The 20682-nt window shown below is 35.2% G+C and overlaps 1 protein-coding gene across 9 annotated transcripts in view; it reads right to left on the bottom strand.

Annotated features, from left to right (window-relative positions):
• The window catches only part of LOC116168956, a gene marked incomplete at its 3' end in the record, with an annotated part of 104221 nt that extends 83772 nt beyond the window's left edge, over window positions 1–20449 (bottom strand). For 2 of the 9 annotated variants that reach the window (XM_031484979.1, XM_031484981.1), the window contains 1 exon segment: window positions 20119–20447. In XM_031484979.1, the coding sequence (XP_031340839.1) occupies window positions 20119–20287 (169 nt within the window). 9 annotated transcript variants of the gene reach the window in all.
• Between the last annotated feature and the right edge of the window lie 233 nt (window positions 20450–20682).

Raw genomic sequence — 20682 nt, 5'->3', positions numbered from 1 at the left:
CGGAACTGTTTTACTATGCCCGGAATCTCAGTTATTTAGGACACCCTGTATAAATAAAAGTTAATTAAGAAGAGAAAAGAAAAAAAGGACGACAGCGTAACAGCTTTGTTAGAAAGGTAAAATGGGGGAAAAATCCCCCTTTTCCCCCCCCCCCCCCAACAGTAGCGAACTTGACCGATCCTCTTCGCTATCTTCTCTTGCCGAAAACAAAATTCAACAAATCGCTTTCGTTCTCGAGTTATCGCGTGGAATGACGGGCGGTCCCAAAACAATCGCTATTGCTTGGCAGAAAAATCATTACAAATACAATACACTGTAAATTACCATATCCACGATTAAAAATACTGAATGAAGTAGACAAAACAAGTTGGAAAGTACTCGATACGTCGAGCTACTTAAGTGCGTTTTTGTGCGACCGAAAACACCACCAGCTTGCATAATAATTTGTCTTTTTTCTTAAGTTTTTGTACCGTTTGAGAGCATGTTGGCTGCCATACTTTTATTATAATAATAATCTCGCTTTTTGAACATTTCTGATGTTCTACAAGGTAAAGGCACTGTATTTAGCCCCGCTTTACCTGACATGAATGCCAGAGATGCCGTGGGGCAGATACTGATTTCTAGAGAGTGACTGGACCCCATGGATGGAGCAAACGCGAAAGATGATGTGGTGGGACTGGGAATTGAAGCACGGTTCCTGCGTTCGTAGGCTTAGTGCCCTAGCTATTAGGCCACCGCCATAAGCATTCTTTTGTTTAAGGTTTTATTTAATGTTCTAAATTATTTCCATGTTCGGTATTTTCCATAGAAGGTAATGCGATAGTTTACATTCAATGATTAATGATTTGTAGCCTTGTTATTTATTAATTGAAAGGGGCTGAATGTTTTTAACTCGATTTCAATAGGTCCATGAAGTCCATTAGGATCCACTTGAAAGAAATTATGCTCAAAGGAATTTTGTGCTGCTATTTTAAAATTTCGTGCTCATCGCGTTAATGAGTAATTCTTTTTCTGATGATACTCCAATTTCACACTGTAGTGACAAACACTGACATATTCGAAATGTGTGAAGTTGGAGTGTCATTTGAAGCACAAATGAGCACAAAATTATACTGAAAGGGATTATCAGTATTAAGTTGGAAGAAATTTTAAATTAGCACAAATTTCAACTTAGCTGCAAAATTATGAGATAACCGAAATCATTTCAAGTTGACTTCACGGGCCCGAATTATATTTTGTTGCAAAATATGTAAAAATTAACATAGTTCTTTAATATCCGATGATTTGACAATTGCAATTCTGCTATAAAATGTTTCCTAGTGATTTAATCGACTACGTAACTCCAATAATAAAGTTAGCTATACCTACTTAGTGCTGGTTGTGGACACTGTATAACAAATTAATGAATTATTAATGCCGGTTTGTGGACGTTCATCTCGGTAACGTTTAACTTATAAATTATGTACCTTTTAGTCTACACAGGTGCTGTGTGTCACTTTTTGTATACAACTAATAATCACACGCGATATCGACGGGAAAAGTCTCAAACGCAAACTGCACGCAAAAGTCTATATCATACGGTAACTGATGATATCGGTTTATGGGATGTGTGGTGCATAATCACAGTTCCACTACTCTTCCGGAATAATATTGTACCATAGAAAGGGAGTGCCATTTACCGAATTTTGTCATCCGTGACAACCACTCCTTAACTACATGTATTCATTTAGATACAATAATGCGTATACTATGATACTCTGGAGTATTACAGATTCAATCAAAGTAATGGATTTCTTTTGAAAAACTGCAACGGGGAGAGAGAAGTTTTCCAACTGCTAAAGTTACGGAAAACACCTGCTTAATTAAATTATTACCCTCATTTTAAATGTTTCTCGACAAATTCAAACAACGCTTAGCTGGAGTAATTAGTACAAGCCTAACAAACATTTAATGCACCTGTACTTAAACTAGTGTAACAATTCATTGTTTTGGCGCCATACACGTGTACTCGCCTATTAGATCGGCACCTTCATGGATTCATTAAAGGTTCCCCACAAATCGCCTAATAAAACAGGTAAATTATATTTCCTTTCCCGATCGGCGCGGCTGTGTAACATTTATTGCGTAATCATGTATGACTCCCACACTTTGAAGGTGATCTAAGCCTTATTGTCAAATATACAATTAAATAGACATGCTTGACCAATTTGTATTACAAACTAATTAGTTTAAATAGGTAAATCACGTTTAAAAGGATATATGGCAATTATAACTGATCATTATTCAACTCGCAGCTATAATTACGACCCCAGGATGACCATAACATGCTTTGATTCACTGTCCTCATAGAAAATAAGTTTTGGTTACACACGGCTATGTGTTATGTTTAATAAAATCACAATTCATACTGACTTAATCAGATTGAATATTCTTCATAAGTCAATAACTTGTGAAATACAAGTGTTACAGAGCTAGTTTGTAAATCAATAAAACATTGCAAAAAGTAAATTTTTTATTGCTTCTCCTGCACAGATTGTATAATCTTTCCGGATGTTCGTTAATCTATTACCTGCAGTGGTGTTTCTTGACAAACAAAAGAAAAAGTTATTTGTCACTAATGCAAACAAATTTGGAAATATTGTAATCTTTTAATTGTGTAACATTATAAGTTAATTTGATAGTTAAGGAACTGCAGATACTTCATGGTACTCGAATGAAACGTATCAACGAAAGAAATTAATTTCTACCTCCCCCTCGTCCCCTTATCGTGATAGGGAATAATTCCTTATATTAACAGATTGTCGGAGGAGTCTGGAAGAAATATATCTGTTGATGTCAAAGTTTTTAGAGCGAAAATTTGGAAAATGGTTTGTCGGAAGAAAGAACTCACAAACGCAAAATTAATGGTCTGGACGAGATACGGAGTGTTGGAAGAGGGTTGGTGATGTCAAAACTTTCAGCGCAAAGTGTCGGAGGGGGGTACTCTCAAGGGGCGGTATATGTTATAATGCAAGAACTTTTTATTACACCATTACAATATTATTTCAAATACACGAACTACTCCTCTCCAAAATAAAATTCATCACGAATTTAAATAGCCCTCTTTAGGTTAAGCCAACCTGTCACGCGCTATTCTCCAATTTAAAGTTTTAGCGGGAACTGTGTTGGTTTAATAGGGATTTCTTCTACCGGCGGATTTTATGCAATGTTCTATTGATAATGTTCCCAAAGAAGCTAGTTTTTTCATTGTCTACCATTTTCGTTTGGATTCAAACAGACCTTTTTTCCCTCTTCCATTTTTTCGCTTGTTTTCTCTTCTGTTTATTTCTTTTGGTTTCTTAGCTCGTCGCCACAGTGCGACAAAAAGCCGACTGGGCGGCCAAAATTTGAAAAGCATAACATTATTGTATATAGATACAAGGCGAAAAGTTATAAAGGTGTGAATGTCTGAAGGTTAGTAAAATACGCAAAAAATTTTACGAATATCAACATTGTAACAGAAAATTTGTTCTAAGGGTAGTTTTTGTTTTTTTAAACAAAATTCAAGTTGATAATTGAAACAGTAATAACATGCCGTCGGATGCTGCCTTTAAACTTATTGGAGGTTACTGAGAAACGTATTAGCTACTGAATAAAACAAAATTCAGCTGCTACTACTCGTATCTGCTACTTGAATTTTAATGTATATTTTTTCTAATGAAATAGAAAATTTGCCCTATTAAATATCTATTAAATATACCTATATCATACAGGGAGTTCCTAAATATGATGTAAATACAAAAGGGGTTAATTGTTTGGCTTATTTTATGAGTAAAAGTTCATATAAACATAGACCCGCAAACGCTTCGTTATCGATCTACAGGGTGTTATAGTTCTACCGTACACTGTACAACCTTCAATTTATAAACATATGCAACCACAAGATACTATTTTAAATGACAACTGTCAATAAAGTCAGGGCCTGGCCATTTTAAAAATTATAGTTTTATTTTACTAACTACCGAAAATTGATTTTTATTTTTTTTCTTGATAACGGTCGCAATTGCGAAATAATTACAGGAGACCAAAACGTTTCTAAATAAACCATGAAATGAAATTCTTGTTTCATGATCTACCAGTTGTGTTGTGTTAGGAACACTCTGTATAATTAGTGAATTTTATATTTGATGAACGGTTAATATGTTTGTACAGTTCGCGACTCTTGTTTCGTATATCACCGAAAATTTTGGAACGTAGAAAAACTTTAAAATTTTTGTATAATCCGCCACCATATTGGATCCGCCATTTTGATTTTTGCAATTTTGACAGCAGATTCGTAATCAACAGACCAGAAAACCCACTAGTACAAAACTGCAAATGATTTCTATAAAAAGTCAAATATTTCGCAAAGGACGACGCCATATTAAGTCCGCCATTTTGAATTTCCTGATTCTGGCATCGAATTCGTAATCTGCGACCCTAAAAACCCTCTGCTACGAAATTGCAAATCATTTCTTTAAAGTTTGGAATGTTGGCCGCAAAGCGCGGTCTTTGGCCGCACTGTGGCGTCGTTTAGATCCCAGGCACATTTCTTTCTTAATGTAGGTACTGTACTGGTTAGATAAAATTTTGGCCGAAGTCCATGACTGTATAATTCGATTGATATGGCGATGTTCAAAACTATACGGCTGTCCATAGTTCATACGAAGGGAACTGGAATAGCTTGGAATACAGGGTTCCCAATCGGGAGAAATTTCATAGCAGTACAGAGTTACAGAGAAGAACAGCTCATTCTGATAATCTGGTTCCTTTGGAAAATGCCACGTTTTTCAATATCTGCTCTCACTCTCTCATCTATGGCAAATATCTAAATATTAAGAGATCCCTAAAATTACAATCAGTTTTAAAGAATATATGAGAGAGAGGAGAGGGAGGGGGGGTGCAAATTGTGACGTGTTTTTTCCTGTTTGAACATTTCTCTTAATTTATTTAACATTCGATTTATATTTATTACTCTTATTCTATCTAGGTATTTCCTTTGTATTTAGTTATCAAGATGTAAGTTACTTCTATGGTAGTTTTTTGTTATTACTTTAGTTCTTTATTTTCATCGCTAGAGGCATCCGTATGTTATAGGTTTCATTGACCTTGCTTCATGTACTTTTCATTTTTTGCACTTCGTTCTATCACTACTTCTTAAATTTTGTTTTCCGCATTCCCTGTACTTGTCTCCTTCACAAAAGATTTTTGTAAAAATGATTGCTCTGCGTATTTTTTAGGGCTTTTTCTTCTCTCATAGTTCTCTCAGTCCCGCATAGATCTCTCATAGTTTTTCTCTTGTGGATTACTTTTCCGTTATTATCTACCTGGATATTACTGTGCATTGTAGATTAGTTGAAATTACCGCTACTCACATTGGTGGATCCATCTTTATTTGGGATGATAATTATTCAAAATTATCTCTGTCTTTCCCAAAAAAAGCCGTCAATAAAAACCTTTTTTTGGGAAAGACAGAGTTATTTTTTATAATTACCGGTACTTATTCCGAAACCGTTGTGTACTATTTTTAGTTACGTTACTTGTGTCTGAATAATTTGTTTGTGTTATCGTATTTACATTTTGAATTAGATTATCTTGTTATTGTATAGAAATTCAATTATTTGTGCATCGTAAAGTAGTTTTTGGCGTATTTTCCAACTCATGTTGGAAGGCGCTATAATGGTCACTTCCGTCGTTCGTCCGTCCGTCCGAGCCCTTAACTACTCCTACAGTTTCCAAGATTAATGTGCGCATGCGCAGTCTCTTTAACCACAGATGCTGCTAGTAAAGACAAGCACATTGCATACTGTATGAAATTTTTACAACAGATTCTTGTAGTAAAGACAAACATATCGCACATTTTAAGCATCAGGTGTGAGCATGCGCAGACCTTATTTATAAAAATATTTATGCCATAACTTATTATCCATTAGAAATTTTCGGGAAGTACTGATCAATTAATGAAAAATTTACCACGCAAAAACGTTTTTTTCATTTTTTTGAAGTCACGTCACGTTCATGCTTTTATACACAGATTTGTAAATTGGTACGAACAATTTGTTGTCGGACCAAAATTTTGCTTTTGACCAGTTAACGTAAATTACATTATTGATTCATATTGAGTATTAATTAAGGTTTTAGTATACCATTTACCCTGGTGTCAGACGTAGACATTGCTACAATATTTATGTGGGCGCTATTCCTTCTTGTTATCTGTTACAGTTAAGGCAGAAAAGCGCCCTGCTGAGCCCAAAAGGCCGTTAGAACTAGAGTTCAAAAGTAATTTTTATTTTCGACGACTCCTTTATACAGGGTGTAGCACCTAAGATCCCTCGGATCATTACTCCTTTACCATAAGACACCATATCAACCAGTTCTGCTTGTGTTTGGAATATTTTCGAAACGCTGATTAAAAAACAATCATACAATGCCGACACTGTACTGTTAATTGTGAGAATTGAACATCTTTTGTTTTATCATGGCACACTTCGGTTCGGAAAAGAAATTTTTTTTAATAAATTGGCGTTTCGACTTGTTTTTCTCTGAAATTTTCTTATACAATGTGTGGTTTTGTTTATATCAGTGGAAAATTTATAGTTTTGGCTGCCCAGGGGTATAATTTGTTTAGGGGGGTGCCGTTTGAAATTTTAAAAGCCATTTAGCGAAGGTCAATTAAAAATTTGTACCCTCTTGCGGCAATCCGTTCTTGAGGTATAAGGGAATATACCCGATCACGATAAGAGGTCGAGGATTCGGGCTATGGTTGGTAGAAATTAATTCTTTTCGTTGAGACTTTTCATTAGAGTACCATTAAGGATAAAATTAGTTCCAATCCCCCTCCCCTTCCATCCCGTACTTTAATAAGAGGACAGAAAGGAGGGCAGTAGTTGGTAGAAAACGGTTCCTTTCGTTGAGACCCTTAAGTAGAATACAATGAGAGATAAAATTAATTTTTTACCCTTGATAGATATATGTAATTATTTATGATCCATAAAGCATCTTCTTCTGCTTCAACGACTGCAACTCTTTCTAAAAATACGAATATGAGGAAGAGAAATAATTTTGCAGGGACATGTAGATAAAAAATAAAAATAATAACGTTTAGGTTGTATTCAACCAATTACTTTGTGAGTTTGATTGATTTGTAATTTTTCATGGTTTCTGATTATGACAAATACTCCATTGTTCTATATTTTTGCGAGAAAATGAAATAAAGCATAATCTAGAGGAAATCTTGACGAGAAAATGAACCGGACAACGTCTCAAACCTAAATAAATGTCCTAGTTGCGTAAGGATATTTGTACTATGCGTTACAAAGGAAAACAGCCTGAAGGCGCAAATAAATTTTGGAATCTCTGGATGAAACTTGGAAACTGAGTTGAAGTAGGTTAGGCCAGAATCGGGGAATATTAAACGGTTTTAGAATCTAGCACCGTCGTAAGTAAAAAATGTATAGAAGGGAATACTTATATTTAACTGAAAAACGTAGATTTAAAGCCTTCATGGAAAAGTAAAATAGCTTTACTTCTGGTGAAACTATCGAAAGTGTGCTGAAAGCTACCGTAATATGTGCTTGGATAATATACATTATACTTACGACATCCATCAAAAAGTTTGGATTCCACCAAAGAGCTCTATCGAGTTATCAGTCTGCTTAACATTCAACAATTCAAATCGAATGAGTAATTCTAAATTTAAAGTCCCAATTACGTCGTGGTGAGTCAAGTTTCTAAAACTGTCAAAAGTTAAGTGCATTTTATTTTAGCAGTGATGCTCCCATTTGCCACCTGTAAAAATATTCTTTTATTTAAATTGCCGTTTACGACCCACATTAAAATTTTTTTTATGGAAACTACGCCTTGTTGTCTTGTCTAAAAACTCGTAATTGGATAAAAATTACCTGTCAATGATAAAACCGACCTTTATTTTTGTTGTGGGAGACCTTTACTTTTTTAAACGTTTAAGGTAAAAGTAATTGGCGGTTCGTGGAGCGGAAAACGTATAAATAAATGCCTAATTTGTAAATTATATTATGTTCATGTGGCATTTTAATTAGTTTATTGTTAGAATTTATGAATTATGGTAGAAAAGGTGATGTTTCAACATGCTTATTTTTGATCACGTTGATTGAAATTTGAAGAACTGCCAAAATTAACAATTATTTTGCCAAGTGAGTAATTAATGTAGGGTGTCCGCCGCTTTTTGCTTTCATTACATGGAGTACATTATAATGATACGTTTTCACAACATCTATACGCTTCGCCATCTAGTGCCAGAAAGACATTTATTAACGATGAGATCGTTTATAATTTTGTATTGCTGTCTGTCTGTCCGTCCGTTCGTCCGTCTGGCTGTCCGTCCGTCCGTCCGTCTGTCTGTCCGTGTGCACGATAACTTTGTGTAGAAACGGCCGATCGCTTTGCAAATTGATACACATGTTCTTCGGGATATATGAAAGGTCGCTATTGTTTTTTGTCTACGTAGACTAACGGGCCAAAAAGTTACCGCCCAAAAGCTGCCCAAACCTCCAAAAAGGGTTTCTCTTATAACTCTTGTTACAAAGAACATATAAATGTCCGGTTTTCTGTGTTAGTAAATATTTCTTAAACTTCAGGCAACTATGCAGATGCAAAAAAATATTGCGCATGCGCATTACGACTTTTATATTTGCGCATTCTCCGATTTTTTTACATCTCCGTTAGTTGTGAACCGAATTGCATGAAATTTTGTATGTAGGCACCTCAAATAAAAGTAAAACTAGTCAAAAAATTTATTTTGCGCATGCAAACTAATGCCGATTCAAACGTTCGTTTTCGAAGCCATGCTGATCTGGTGGGACAGAATCAAACCCTTAAGGTGTATTGTAAAAATGATGTATGTATGAAGATCTCGAGGATCGTTCGGTATTCAGTTGTATCGGATTTTTTGAACACTTTTTATATACCTAGGAATTTTTTAACATAATTTGTACCGTAAAATGCTCAAAACTGCCGCCTTTTTTTCTTTCATGTAAATTTTATTTTTACCGTATTTTCCTCAAAGTGAAAAATCGTTATTGGCTGCACCTGCACTTTGTCGCCCGTCCGTCCGTCACACGTACTACTTCTACACGACGGAACAGTGGAGGATTCCGTGCGACCGGCATCACATCAAGTTAGCTCCCCACTTTTTGAATCTTCAAAATATTTTTATTGCAATCGTTTGTTGGTGTTGGTTAGTTACATTTTCACGTTTGAAGTTTGATCGTAATTTAATTATTCAAAAATTTATACAGTTTTCGACGATGTGGACACTGTCGGGGTACGTAGTGTCCACCGGCGAAGTGGGCATGGTCGATGTGCCTTGTGGTCACTTTCGCTTTAGTGTCCCTTGTTGTACACCTGTCGGTGATGTGTGCACAATCGGCGTAGTGTCCGTTGGCGTAGTGTCCTTGGTCGGCGATATGGACTATCAAAAAATCTTGTCGGCGTTCGACGTCAGATGTGACAAAAGAAGCAGAAAATGAAGTATTTTTGTCTGTATCTGTACAATATAGAACTTTGGGATTTATTTTAGATGATTTACATAAATAATTAAGGATAAGGAAATGTAGGATCTATCCTTAATCTTTAACATTACGTACTAGTGTACTACCACCAACCAACCCTCAACAAATGATTGCAATGCAGATATTTCTAAACTTCAAAGGTGGCGAGGCTAACTACACGCCCAAATTTTTGAATTTTGAATAATTAAATAACGATCAACCAACAAACGTAAAAAGGAAACTAACAAACACCAACCCTTTACTCCAAGTGCCTATGTATCAAATTTCATTTAAATACTTCTATAAATAAAAAAGTTTGCAATTCAGTGTATAAATGGTGGAGATGCGAAAAGGACACTGTGAATTTTGAATTGATTCGACTAAACTTTTGGCATTGCGTATTATATGGCTAAAGCTATGCCCATATGGAATTTCATGCAATTCACTAGTCACTAGGAAAAAAAACAAAATTCCATCACGCAGTAGTTGTGCGCGTTTACAAGATCTTTCCGACTACATCAATTTGCAAACAATCGGACTAGAACTGTAGAAGCAGATAGGAAAAAAACGAAAAATCAATACGTTAGTATAACACGTTCGGGGATGGCGGCCAGATGTCGCCGACCCATCAAGTAGTCCGGTCCCTAAAGTTATTAATTACATGGCCGCGGAAGGTAGCATGTACACTCCTCGTCTTTCTACACTCGTTCTTCTACCCTTTCCAAGATATGAATTTTTGAATTTGTGTTGCTAACTTCCGTCCCAGCAACACATTGAAAGCAGGATCGCTATAACCCCACCCTGCATGTGTTGCCGTATGTCTGCAGTATCCTGCTTCTTATTTCAGCCCGGCAACACCAACCCTTCCCAAGATATAGATGCTCTATTCTTACAGAAATCTCCTGAAACTTCGATTAGAATATTGCGAACAAAGCCCACAATAATGAACTTGTTGAATTAAAAAAATTGTCATTTTTCGATTAGGTTTGCTGGAACCTCGACTCTTTAACTATTTGAGAAGTTTGCCTTTCTGTTCCCACTTCAGGTGCCTATATATATATCTTCATTTTTTTAAATAAATCTAATAGATTGTGTTTCAAACAAGTTATATTTTCACTATTCTCGTATAGAAACACAGGCAGAATAGGGTTAAAACGATCCTGCGTCCAGTGTATTGCTGGGACCGAAGTTAGCAACAGCAACAAAAATTCGTATCTTGGGAGATACTGATGTTACTGACTTGCACTAAGAAGCAAGATGAAGCAGGATTATAGCAGCACAGGCAGGAATCAGTTTGATCAATTCTGCTTCTAAAGTGTTGACAACTTATAGGAGCCGGCCAAAGTGAGACTAAAAGCTACCTTTTTACAAATAAATTTGCAAAAATGCGCTTAAAACAACAAAAGGTCACGCCTCGGGTCACGCAGTAATAACAAAGTTTGTTTATAAATATGCACTGCAAGTGAATTTAATTAAGTACCTAAATGTTGTTAAGTCTCCATGTTGTGTTGTGATAAAAAAATTATGCATCCTTGTTCAGGGGTGTGCCATCTTGGGGTAGGAACGTTGAGAAATCGGAATATCTAGGCAATTCCCCGCATGCGCAAATCAATATTTTGAAAGTGTTAGTTTCACTTATATTCGTAGTGTTTACAAATTTTCATTTAAATATCTTCATAAATAAAAAAGACCGGCGTCAAGTTAGCCCCCCATTTTTTGAATTTTCAAAATATTTTCATTGCAATCGTAACGTTATAGTTTAAAAATTTAGGTTTGCGCATGCGCAGTGTCAACTTTCTTATTTATGAAAGCATTGAAATGAAATTCTTCTTATAAACAGAAATTGAAGTAGCACGTCAAAATGGATTGCACATGTGCAACGCTATCTTTCATATTTGTGGCCGGAATTTTACTATTTTAACAGAAGTCGCATCTTACAAATGGGAAAGGAATGCAAGTGGAAATGCGCTTTTTGTAAATCGTTTAGGATTACTTTTTTAACTTGTTTCCTCTAGTGGAAATTCTATTGAATTCGACGCAACGTGTTGAACTTAAAAATGGGCAAAGGTTTACTCCGTAACATGAATTATTAAGAATTCGCATCGCCTTGAAATCAAGTCTAGTGTGGAGTTGTAGGAATGTGTTGTTGGAGTAATAAATAATAATAGGTAAATAAAGCCAATTTACCTTTCCAACAAAAGACGCATATAAATGAATCGATTTTAAAACTCATATTTCTAAATTTGGTTCCCGGCGAGTTATAAGTATGTCTATGATCATAGAGAGTGTAAATCACCTAATTATTTTGAATGAACCCGCTATATATTATAGAGTTCATTGAATTTGTCACCCACTATTGTCTATTTTGACGGCGAAGTTCCGAGATTCAATGCCACACCTTCATTAAATTGGATACAAAATGGGTAGTAGCAGAAAATGTAGGTTAATGGTTTCCCGTGTAGTACGCGAATTTCGTAGTAGTTAGCAAATATACGCAATTTTCAACAATTGGCATAGCATTCGTGTCCTAATTAAAAAATAACAAGCGATATATGACACCAATTTCATTAAAAAACCGGTAGCGCACTGAGGTTGATAATAAATCCAATTTAATCCACGCGCATGTTTCAATTCTGATTAATTTTTGAAAACTCTGAAAAGCGGCTCGTAATGTAAACTTAATGCTCTCAACAAAACCAGATATAATGCTTTTGTCATGGATGAAAACTCGATATCCTTTCAAACCGCAGTGCGCGACTACACTTTTGCCACAAAAGATAAAAACTTGATTCTACTTTAAAATAATTTTTATCGCATCAATCTAAACATGTCAAAAAGAAGATAGCAAACTTGGATGAGCTTGAACAAGGAATGAGTGTGGGAGATGTAACAATGCTGGCAGACGCGAATAATACGTAGAATTCATTATAAGTATGCCTCCAAAATATTTAGAGCTCGAGTTCATTAAGAGCTTTCCAACGACATTGATCGACGATGTGAGTTCATCCGCGATAAAAAAGGTCTTTATAATTGCGACTGTTTGGGAATTGTATAAAAAGAATTTGTTCAAGTAGGTAAACCAATTCATTACAACTGAGATCGAAACTTCTTTCTTGTCCAACCACTTTTATACTCTGCGTATAGGTACACCTTCAGAATAACATATAACATGCAACCTAGACTGAAATGTTAAGGCAGTGGCTAATTATCTACTTCCTTTGCCTCTAATTTTTAGGGAATGGATAAGTTCCAAATCGCTAATTTATTCGTTCTTATTGATTAAAAATTAATTTGGCTAATTTTCGTGTGCAAGTAATATTGAAACGACTAGATACTTGTTTATCACAAAGAAATATCTACTATCGATTTATGGTCATTGCATTCGAAATGATTTGAGTTCATTCAATGCTAATCCATTATATTGTTAACATAACAGTATTAGATTCCACAGTTTCGTCTCCGTATGCCCCTTTTTAATAAACCGTAATTATTTTTCTGAGAGGTAGGGGTACCTACTCCATTTTATTGATCCGCACAGGTTATTGATTTCACTGCACCTTTTAGAAACCGTCAAATGATAAAGACGACCAGACAGTAACGTCAAAAGATCGAAGATTCTGAAGATCGAGACAGCAAAGCTGTAATAAAAAAAAACAGTTAAAGAGAGGGACTTTTAAACTTTGACCTTCACTTGTAATTCCTATTATTTTATCATTCTCCTTAGTTGCTCCCTAATGATCATATCCTACCTTTGAAATGAATGAAACGTCTACGTTGTGGTATACTTGATCTGTGGTTTTTCGTGCTTACTTCTAACTGCGAGTCTGTCCAATGTCAATGTGCAACCCAACCACGAGCAATGGAGATATGCGGAAGATGCACATGTCACATGTCGACATTTCAAGTTACAATCGACTTGGAAAAGGATGTCGTAAAATTTCATAACTAAAGAAGACGTTGGCTAACGAGTGCATAGATTGCTGGAAAGGTTTCTGGAAACAATGTGAAAAATGAATATGCAAAGCATTTTCCCATCTCAAACTCAGAACTCATTTCGGATAACGCAAATATAACATGCGGGCAGCGATGGTCGCATTTTGAAAATACTCAAAATGTATCGCCAGCATTTTAGAAAAGATTACAAATTCAAAAAACTGCACTTTCTGAATGTAAACACAGCAGTATAATTTAGAAATTACGGCTGTTATTATTTTATAAGGCATCGTGTTTCATTTGTTTAATTTTCGAAGGTCTACCTAAAAGTGTAGGGTGTTTTTCTTTCGCGCCATCGACAAATACCTGAAATACGTCAATTAAGACACAATTTAAGCATTTTTATTAATTAATTAATTAATCTCATTTTCCCAATATTTGAGGTTGGGAACGATATTTTGAAAAACGGTTTTCACTGGCCTCTTTGGGCAATATTTGGTTACTTTTTCATAAAGAAAAAGTCATATCATTCCATTTGATTCTTTTGATTTTTTTAGGATTTTGGATCATAGTGTCAAAACTAGCCCCTTGGCGGAGAAGGATTCAACTAAATTAACTATATTTTGGTTGATTCTAATTGCCCAAGGAATGCTCTTTTGAACAATACCAAATTTGTTAAAATCGGTCAAACGGTTAAGAAGTTAAAGTTATTGCAAAAACAATTGAACGCCCCACACCAACCTTGTTTTTGAAATATCTGAGTTTTTGTTTTTACGAAAATGATAGATAAACTGGTTCTCTTTAAAAACGTGAAAAAGAATGTTTAGTTTATAATGCGAAATTTAAAGAAAATGCAATTTTAAAATTTAAGATGGCAGTTACACCCTCTGCCGGACATTTTTAGAACTTGAAGATATTTTCCATCGATTCTTCATAACCGATTTACCCAATAATTTTTTTACCTCTAAGTCATATGACGAACGGTGAACAACCCTGTACTGTTCTGGCCACAAAGGAATTACGTTTTTCATCCATTATACCTTCTCCCAAGGCACTAACTCCATGGTGCAGTCGGTCCCTCTAAATAAAGCAAGAAGTAAACAAGTGAGAGATTCAGCAGCCTGAGTCGCCTCCAAAAATCCAAAGAATTAAATATCAAATTTTTAAAGACCTGATGTAATTCCGGATACAAAATAGAAAAATTTAACATGAAAACTCTTATCTCCAGAGTCGTAATTTGGGATCGATTTAACACAAAACTAACCATTTACAAATTTATACGACATCAATATTATTAAAATGAGCTGAAAGAAATATAGACACTCTGGGTCAGAAAAACAAATACCACGCAAGAAGCGATCGATAGTAACAATTAATTAAAGAAATCGTTAATTACCTTAAAGTGTTAGTAATCCTTACAACCAGACAATAGAGATTGTTTTTACACAGACGCTCAAATACAAATACCAAATTTATAATACTTCTGAGCACTTTGCTCCTTCATTTTTATTTATTTCACTTGAATCTCAATTTAGACGACACAGGGTTCGTTATAATTACTGATGCAATTTGGCTCTTTGATTATGGAAAACTCCATTTAATGGGTACTAGAAAACAACGTTCGTAAGGTTCACTTCTTTAATTCGACTTAAACATTGACATCATGACGACTTAAATATCTTGATGCACGTAGCACTCAACTGTTCTAAATCGTGACAACCGGTAAAGTTGACTATCTCGTAAAAAGCTTGGATAACGGCAAAACTGACTGTTTTGCAACAAATATGCTCAAATACAGCTGCGCTTTAACGTCCACCAAACAGCCTCGATAAACGTCCAGTACACTTATTTATAAACATTTCCATTTCTTTTTAACTTTCCGAACTGTCTCCTCCTTCTTAACAAATGAATGCGTCGTTAACCGACAAACTGTCCTTTCTTATCCTGAAACTAATTAGCTAACGCCGCGATACCTAACAAAACTTCTTATTTACGACTACATATAAATTTTAAAAAATCCTACGCAATTACTTCCATATGTTTAGATCTTTTACCACTTAATAAAATTGAACAAATAAATAAAACACAAGGTGACTATTTAAACAAAATGAACAATTAATAATTCTGATACAAAACAAAATTGACCTAAAATTCAAATGACATGAACGGAATTACTTCTGTTAACGACCGATGGTTGCTAAGGGTTTAAGCTTGTAAATGAAGTTAAATTTGATAACAAATTATTATCAGTGTGTGATAAAAATGAAAGATACATATTTTATATGGGAGTTTTTTTTACAACTTATTTCCTAAATAACGGCGAAAGTGCAGGAATTAGCTAAATAATTTTTGTTTCATGCAAATGTCGGAACATTATATATTTGAATGAATGCTATTTCAACCAAAAATTTGTACCCAGAAGGCCGTTATTGTGGAAACAAATTTCTAATTTTTCGATGTAAACGCCACCTTAAAAATCCAGATTCCGACGGAAGTACACAGACAGAGAAAACGGTCATATAGTAACAACCTCAATTCTCAATATACACTAAAAGGTGGGCCATCATGCTGTCTGCACCAATTCTTATCTTGATCAAAAACCATTTCATTTTTGGATTTACTAAAATTCCGCATAAGAAAACGGGACATCTCGCACTAGGGCAACTTCTTAAGAAGCCTTTAGATGATTGAATTTGTAAAACAGAAATGACATTTAATTCAATTTTTGGTGTTCCGATCTTTAGTGGCATCGAAATGGCGTGCTAGAAACAATTAAAATCAAATGAGTTGTAAGTGAATGGAATACGCCTCTCGTAGGTACATAAAAGTGGATTAAAAGTGCGTTCAAAGCGGTTGTAAATTATCATTAGATGCCGAAAAGCCAAAAATAAATGTACAAATTAACGGCCTTCGGCCGGATACAGGAAATTAAGCGAGTGGTAATGGACTACATAAATGAAATGTAGAAATGTAAACGGAACCCCAAATTATCGACTCATCACGACATAAGACGATATTCGATAATAAATGAGTACCTACCTACCTGGCCTATACCCATGTGCCGAAAGTTCAATTTTAATGCAAAAGAGAGCGTAATTTATTTACGTAATGTAATCGCGTACAAAAACTATAATATGAGCGTTTAAAATGCCATCGTTTTTCCACATTTAAAAAAGCAATACCGGCTAACATGTAATCGGATTTTTTTTGTGTGCGTGAATAATGTACGAAAATAGCCCGTTATATAACTTGTGTGATAATTGCGTGTAGGAGGATTACGCTGTTACGTCCAGTAAACAAAGATTAACGCGCCAAAACGTTAAGGTGGGTGACTTTTATTAGACTTCAAAATATAAACATCAATTATAAGGTAACAATTAAGTGACAACGTGTTAATATTTTTTGTACTCCGTGAACTAAATCAACGTGATTTGTCTTCCATCTAAGGGACTAGTAGGTACAAAGGGCTCGACTTTGAGGCCTAGGTACGCGTGGACCCTGTCCGCCCTCTTATCGTAATCTAGAATCCAGAGTAAGGGACTAAAATGTCACGAGGGATAACAAGTTAAACAAGTTAAAAAGTAATCGTAAATGATTTACAAAAAGCGCATTTCCACTTGCATTCATTTCCCATTTGTAAGATGCAACTTCTGTTAAAATCGTAAAAATTCGGCCACAAATATGAAAGAAGGATGGCGCTTGGAACAAAGGAAATCTAACGTTAGCTTCCAAATTTAGGTTTGCGCATGCGCAGTGCCAACTTTCTTATTTAGGAAAGCATTGAAATGAAATTCTTCTTATAAACTGCAATTAAAGTAGCACGTCAAAAATGGATTGCACATACGAGTATACAACGCTATCTTTCATATCTGTGGCCGGATTTTTACGATTTTAACAGAAGTTGCATCTTACAAATGGGAAATGAATGCAAGTGGAAATGCGCTTTTTGTAGGTAAATCGTTTACGATTACTTTTTTAACTTGTTGAATTTGGGAGGCATCAGTAGTTTCCTCATAGCTTATTTTCCAGAGTTTTAAATAATCATTTCTGATGCGCCGTAATTCTGAAGGAGAACCTTTTGAACTTTAACAGTGAAATTGACAAAATAGCGCATACGTCACTGGACCGAGTGCAACTCGGGATAAAAACACACATTTTTAGTTCCTTGCTATATTAATTCTGATACCTAGATCCATGCCTGCTGATTGGAAATAGTATTTCCATTTACGATAATCATCCATATGTGCGACTGTGTGAGAATATAGGAGACAATTATTAAACGCGATCTTTTCGAAATTTAAGTAAAAGACTCTGTTGGATTAGAAAGAACCTGCTAAATCCAAATTTGCTTGTTTTCAACCCAGGTTTTGTGACCTTATGCTCAAAATCCAAGATGATCTATAGTTTTAAGGGTCGAGAATAGGATGAGTGCAGGGACTATGGAAGAAAATAAACGCAGTTGTTTCTAAGTTTTCAAAACTAAGTTTGAATAGCTAGGAGATATGCTGAAGGCTTAATAAGCTGGAAACCAATAGAAGAAGTAACAGAAAAATGTAGTAGACTGAAAAACATGGTAGAATGATCCGCGGCGAAAGTTTAAACTAAATGGAATAAATTTGTTCCTGGGTCAGTGAAAGCCTAATAAGTTCTTCCTTGAGCGATGATAAACATAATACTAATGCAAACAGAATTGGAAAATTCGAAACCGTTCGCGACTTATCATGTACACAGACGGACGGACAAAAAGTCCAAAATCATGAACTCACTTTAGGAGCACGTTTAATAAGGAATGGGCTCCACGGTTTATTGTAGTGAACTTAATGAAAGGTAATCGATATGAGAAAATATTTATACCTTCGCCATATTATTCTTTAATTATTAAAATTTAACATATACTACATGTTTCGACATAACCATGTATCATCATCAGGTAAAAGAACTAGTTATCACAAAGAGGTTAAATTTAACAAGACAATCAATTTCAAAATTATAATGGTCAAAAGATCCGGTGTACGAGACAGAAGGCTTCGTCGGAATGGTAACGTGAAACGGTGTCAAAATGTAATGAAAAATGATCGGGTGGTACGAGGCAGAAGGCATCGGAATTCAACAAAGCTAGGAGTAAGAGGATAAGCACACATCTCCAACTGACTAAAAATTCAAAAGCTGAAAGCCAACATGACGAAAACAAAAGGTCAAGTGATAACAACCATCACAAGCCACAAGGTAAAAAACAAACTGGAAAACCAGATTCAACTCCAAAGGAGAAGTTGCAAGTGAACATGGGGATAGGTAATTAATCAAAACAAAAAACAACAGTAAATCACACCGCATTTGCAATAATAAAAAACTTATGAGATTAAAAGGGAATCGCACCGCTTAGGGCCATGCTTCCCGGATGAAGACGAAATGCGCGTCTTCATAATAAATATGACGATTAGGTTAACAAAACATTTTCAGCCGTTATTGATTTTTTTTGGGTAACACTGGACACTTCACTAACTATAAATTACACAATGAGAAGCTTAGTCAGAAGTTACAAACTAGAATAGTTATTTGTACAACTAGTTTTGAAAGTGATACTTTTTTTCATGAATTTGCAGTTTGATTAATGAGGGAAAGTCATGGAAAAAAGACACTTTCAACACGTGTTGTACACGAAATTTTTTTGCATAGTGATCCATAATAACTCACAATTGAATAATTTGATTGACATTCGCGATTTACTGTCGCTCAAAAATGGATGCTATTGTTCATAGACAGGACTAAATTCCATGGAAACGCATAGTAAAAATCGTGAAAAAAAGCATGCCTGTTGAGGGCCCAGAACAAGAGAGGGATAATAAATAAGTATGGAAAAATAGTCACTATGTCTCAAGGATTGATACACAACTAAATACAACAAAGACAATAATTGCTGGCACATTTAAATCTATTCATATACCTTGGCTACATGTTCTCTCCAACATTGCTCCACCCAATATCAGACTAGAATTGTTTTTAAAAAATTGTGGGACAAATATAAAAAACGCCGATTTCCCCATAAATTTAGATGTGAATAATTTACCTTTTTATCGATTAAAATTACGAAACCCGTTATGGAAAGAAGACTACATACATTCAAATGCATATTCCATTATAGAACGTTGGAAAACTTTTTGGATACAGCATAATAACACAATTTTTATCAAAATTTAATCAAAGAACCATCCACTGAAGTTGCAGGGCTTGATCTTCCAAAGAAAAATGTGGGTCAAATTAAATCGTATAAGAACAGGGCATGGAAGATGCTATTACCTACATGTTACACAAATGGAACCCAGAACACAGTCCAGCCTGCCCTCGAGCCTGCCTATGCGGAGATCATAAAGAAACAATCCAACATCTTTGAGGAATGTCCAAATTCAAAGTTTAATCCAGGTTTTGAAGCACTTAGCCAGATTTCTCCTGTAGAACTAGAATGGTTAAAACAGCTTAAAGCCTTATAAAATTAAATTTGTCCTGGCAAGATTGAATTAGAGGTGTAAATTTTCATACGGTTATATATATGTGCGTGAATAGATTTAAAAAAAATTGATGTAAAGAAAATACAAAATACAGGCAAACGAACACTAATTAAAACATAAAAAAAGTTACGTACCTTCTTTGGTTGTTCCCTTTCGTCGTTTTCTTAATCTAAACTTCCGTAATGAATTCCAAGCATGTCGCCAGCGTGTAGATTTCTCTTTCTTAGGTATTTCACCACCCGAAGTTGTTTGTCTTGGGAGCGTTCCCTGATTTTCTAAACACTTCATCCACGGCACTTTCATATTTATAATAGAAGTTTACCAATATTCGTACAATAAAAGTGTGCGGAAAATACCGAAAATAATAATAAGCGGCGGTGACAATGGGAACGATGAGATGATATAAACACGCAAATTTTGATACTTGCACTGAATGACATAACGCACTCCCTCAATTTTTCCGCGAGCTTCTTCTCATTAGATTAGATCGAGTTTCTCGGTATAGGAAACACAAACTTAGCGGAACTAATACGTCTGACACACCTTTAACGACGTTCCTTCACAATAACCATCAAGTACGTTTCGACGGGGCTACTTAATCTATTTCTGTTATCTTTCGTATTTCGAGTTTTCGTTTAGGTGCAGTAGTGAAAAGCGCGGCCGCTGGAAAAGCTGTCAACATTTTAATTTCCGTTTAC

This window comes from Photinus pyralis, unplaced genomic scaffold, assembly GCF_008802855.1.
Source record: "Photinus pyralis isolate 1611_PpyrPB1 unplaced genomic scaffold, Ppyr1.3 Ppyr1.4_LG4, whole genome shotgun sequence".
Taxonomy (NCBI): domain Eukaryota; kingdom Metazoa; phylum Arthropoda; class Insecta; order Coleoptera; family Lampyridae; genus Photinus; species Photinus pyralis.
Note: the sequence above shows the minus strand (reverse complement) of the source record. Positions and strands in the feature narration are given on the sequence as shown.